Source organism: Arachis ipaensis, chromosome B10, assembly GCF_000816755.2.
Source record: "Arachis ipaensis cultivar K30076 chromosome B10, Araip1.1, whole genome shotgun sequence".
In the NCBI taxonomy this organism is placed as follows: domain Eukaryota; kingdom Viridiplantae; phylum Streptophyta; class Magnoliopsida; order Fabales; family Fabaceae; genus Arachis; species Arachis ipaensis.
The window spans coordinates 135,031,454-135,035,043 of record NC_029794.2 but is presented as its reverse complement, the minus strand read 5'-3'; the positions used below and the strand labels follow the sequence as shown (position 1 = coordinate 135,035,043).

The 3,590-nt window shown below is 25.7% G+C and overlaps 1 protein-coding gene across 1 annotated transcript in view; it reads left to right on the top strand.

Moving 5' to 3' along the window:
* LOC107621805 (probable xyloglucan endotransglucosylase/hydrolase protein 28) overlaps window positions 188-3,590 on the top strand; it is a 5,731-nt gene continuing 2,328 nt past the window's right edge. Inside the window, exons 1-3 of the mRNA XM_016323801.2 lie at window positions 188-490; window positions 802-902; window positions 1,588-1,796. Of these exons, the coding sequence (XP_016179287.1) occupies window positions 295-490; window positions 802-902; window positions 1,588-1,796 (506 nt within the window). The 5' untranslated portion in view covers window positions 188-294. The remainder of the gene's footprint in view (window positions 491-801; window positions 903-1,587; window positions 1,797-3,590) is intronic.

Genomic DNA, 3,590 nt, shown 5'->3' with positions numbered 1-3,590 from the left:
TATATATAATATCCAATGTAATCTAGTTGTTAATATAAATCTAATTATGTATTATTTAGTTCCAAATAATTCAAGTAATAAATAGTACAATTGAATTTAATTACAAAAATAAAAAATAAAATTGAATTTAATTGCTGTAGTGATCATATATATTCCAAAACCTATCATATTCTTTTTCATTACTCTTCCTTTAATTTGCACCACCTCTTATATATATATATAATAAATAACTTCTTACACACATAATATACCTCAACACTGAAAAATATTTGAAAAAAAAAAAAGGAAAAAAATATGGGAGGGTGTCATGTGTGTTTTCTCTTCTTGTGTTTGTCCTCAGCCATGGTTGTTGTTTCTGGTTCTTCTTCCATGAACAATAATTTGCCTATCATAGCCTTTGAGGATGGTTACACACCCTTGTTTGGAGATAATAATTTGATAATCCATAATGATGGCAAATTGGTTCATCTTACACTTGATCAGAGAACAGGTTTAATTTTCATCTATACCTTCTTCTTCTTCTTGCTTTTCTTTTTTCTAATTTTTCTTCATATGGTAAACTTCTTAATAATTATTATAATAAGTGTAAAAAATTGTTATTTAGATGATTATTCAGTAATTTAGTTTGAAAATAATTATTTTTATTATTATTATACAACACATAATTAATTCTATGTGTAAAATTTTTAATATTATTACCGTGTATAAAAATTAAATTCTATTATTATTATGATTGTTCTAATTTTTTTTATATTGTATTTTTTTCCCTGATTATATATATTTCTTGGGTTCTGTTTTCAGGTTCTGGATTTGTGTCCCATGAACTTTACCTTCATGGGTATTTTAGTGCTAAGATTAAGTTGCCTGCTGATTACACTGCTGGAGTTGTGGTGGCTTTTTATGTGAGTGTAACTCACTCAAATTGCCAATAATATTTAGGTTTAATTACTCTATTGGTCTTTATAGTTTTAACCAAATTTTCAATTAGGTCTCTATACTTTTTTTCTTTTTAATTGGTCCCTGCACCAATTTTTTTTTTCAATTAGATCCCTTTTAGTAGTAATTGGCTTCATTATATAGGGACTCAACTAAAAAAAATTGGTGCAGAGACTCAAATAAAAAAAAAAAAAAGTGTAGGGACTCAATTAAAAAAAAATTTTGTACAGGGACCCAATTAAAAGGAAAAAAAATATAAGAACCTAATTGAAAATTTTGCGAAACTATAGGGACCAACAGAGTAATTAAACCTATTTATAAGATATATATCTAATCATCATCCAATGATCATTGGAAAGGTTACATATATTTTTTTTAATTGAAGATTGAAGATGGTGTGTTTTATCTTTTTAATCGTTATTGTTAGAATTTAATTTTGATGTACTAATCTTTTGAATGATCATTTACGTGATCAATGTAAAAAAATAAAAAATAGTTATTTTTAGGTTTTTTACTGATAAAATGTATACACATGTAAAATTATTTTATACAAACGGTATATTAAAGTTAAATTCTTATTTGGTATTCTCCATCAAATAAAGTGAAAAAGTAATTAAATAACTCATATTTTATTTATTTATTTATTTGTAGATGTCAAATGGTGACATGTTCAAGAAGAACCATGACGAAATAGACTTTGAGTTTTTGGGAAATATTAGAGGCAGAGATTGGAGAATGCAGACCAATTTTTATGGTAATGGTAGTACCAACACTGGCAGAGAAGAAAGATATGATCTCTGGTTTGATCCTTCTCAAGATTTTCACCAGTACAGTATTCTGTGGACAGATTCTAAGATCATGTAAGTATATATATGTGTCTATATTTTAGTTATTTTTACTTATTATGTAATTAGATATATGTGTAAAATTATTTTATACTGATAGTGTATTAAAATTAAAATTTTATTAAAATTAATTATTATATATTTGTGTATAAATATATGTGTTATTTATTTTTTTAGAGAAATACTATTTGTCCTTTAAATTTTTAGCGTTTAGTCGGTCTTTTGATTTATGGGAAGTTATTTATTTTTGTAGTTTCTTTCTCTTTTAAAGGCTGAATGATGGACAATTTTTAAAGGATATCTAGTTACACTATTTTTTTTAATGTGTGTTTTATATTTAATATATATTTAGTGGTTGATTTTGATATACATCTAAGATATAGTTGAATTATAAATTACTATGCTAATAAAAATAATAATTTTGACATCATTTATTTAAATAATTATTTAAGTGTAGAATCTTATAGAAAGTTACCGATAGAGTTCGAACAAGTCAAAAGTCAAATATTTGATAATTCTATTATATATGATTGAGTTACGAAAATTTTTTGATCTATTATACATGATTGAGTTATGAAAATTTTTGAATAAGTATTCTACGTCTGAATTGAATTCTTGAATACTTTCTAGTTGTCTGGAAACAATTAGGAGATTTTTTAAAAGAGATACAAGATTTTACTTTTAGCGACAACATGTCAGAGGGTAGTGTTTTCGAGAGAGCTTAGTTGATTCATGATTTATGTTTCATCTTTAGAAATTATGATGTATTTAGTTTGTATTTTTTTAGAATTTTATGAAAAATTGAAAAATAAGATTTGTTATTTCACTTTTTTTTTTTTGTTGAAAAGAAAAAACCAAAGCACCCTAATTTGATGATTTATTTATCGCAAAAAAACTTTTCTTAATTCTTAATTGTTTTATTGCTTTTAGTGCTAATTTGATGGCTTTTGATATTCAGATTTGGTGGGGTTTTATCAAAAGATGACTCCGGTTTTCTTTTACCATTAACAATAAATCCCTTGTTTTGTCAAAACCATTTTTTTCTTGAAATGGGATTGCTAAGAAACTAGATATCACCACTTCTAATTCCTTTAATTGTTAATTTGTTATATTACCTTTTAGAATAAGAATAAGAAGCCACAAGATAAAAAAATTGGGCTAATGTTTTTGGATATGAGAAGTATGTGTGTTGTGTATTATTGGGAAAGATGTGGGTCCTAGACATGGATATGGATGTGGGAACAGTTTTTTATAAAACATAGATAAAAAAATTGGACTATTCGATTTCTTTGTAAAAAAAATTAAACTTACTAATCCGATTAGTATGAAAGAGAAAATTTAAATTTTGGTAAAGATAATTAGATTCTCCAATTTGTGTATTCAAAAATCGAACGGTCCGATTTTTGCTCATAACACCATAATTGCGTAAAGCACCTGTACACTCAATATATGCGTCCTACACCATTCTCCCTTCCATATCTAAATTAAAAAGTGAAAAATTTGGTGTGGATTTGACCCACAAGTGGGTCACATGATAAATTCTAAGTTTTTGGAGTCTTTATAGACTGTGGTACTAGGAAAAGCAACTAATTTTGTTTACCTAATTTCTGAATTTTGCAATCAATATTCTTCCCACTGTTACTATAGTTACAAAGTGGGATCTCACATGTCCCTTCTTTTGTGATGTTAAATTTGATAACATCAATGTATTTGTCGTTTTACAATGTTTCTTGATTCCTTTCCATATTTTTATTAAGTTAAAATATATTTTTTTCCATGAAACTTATTAAATATTTAAGAATATATTTA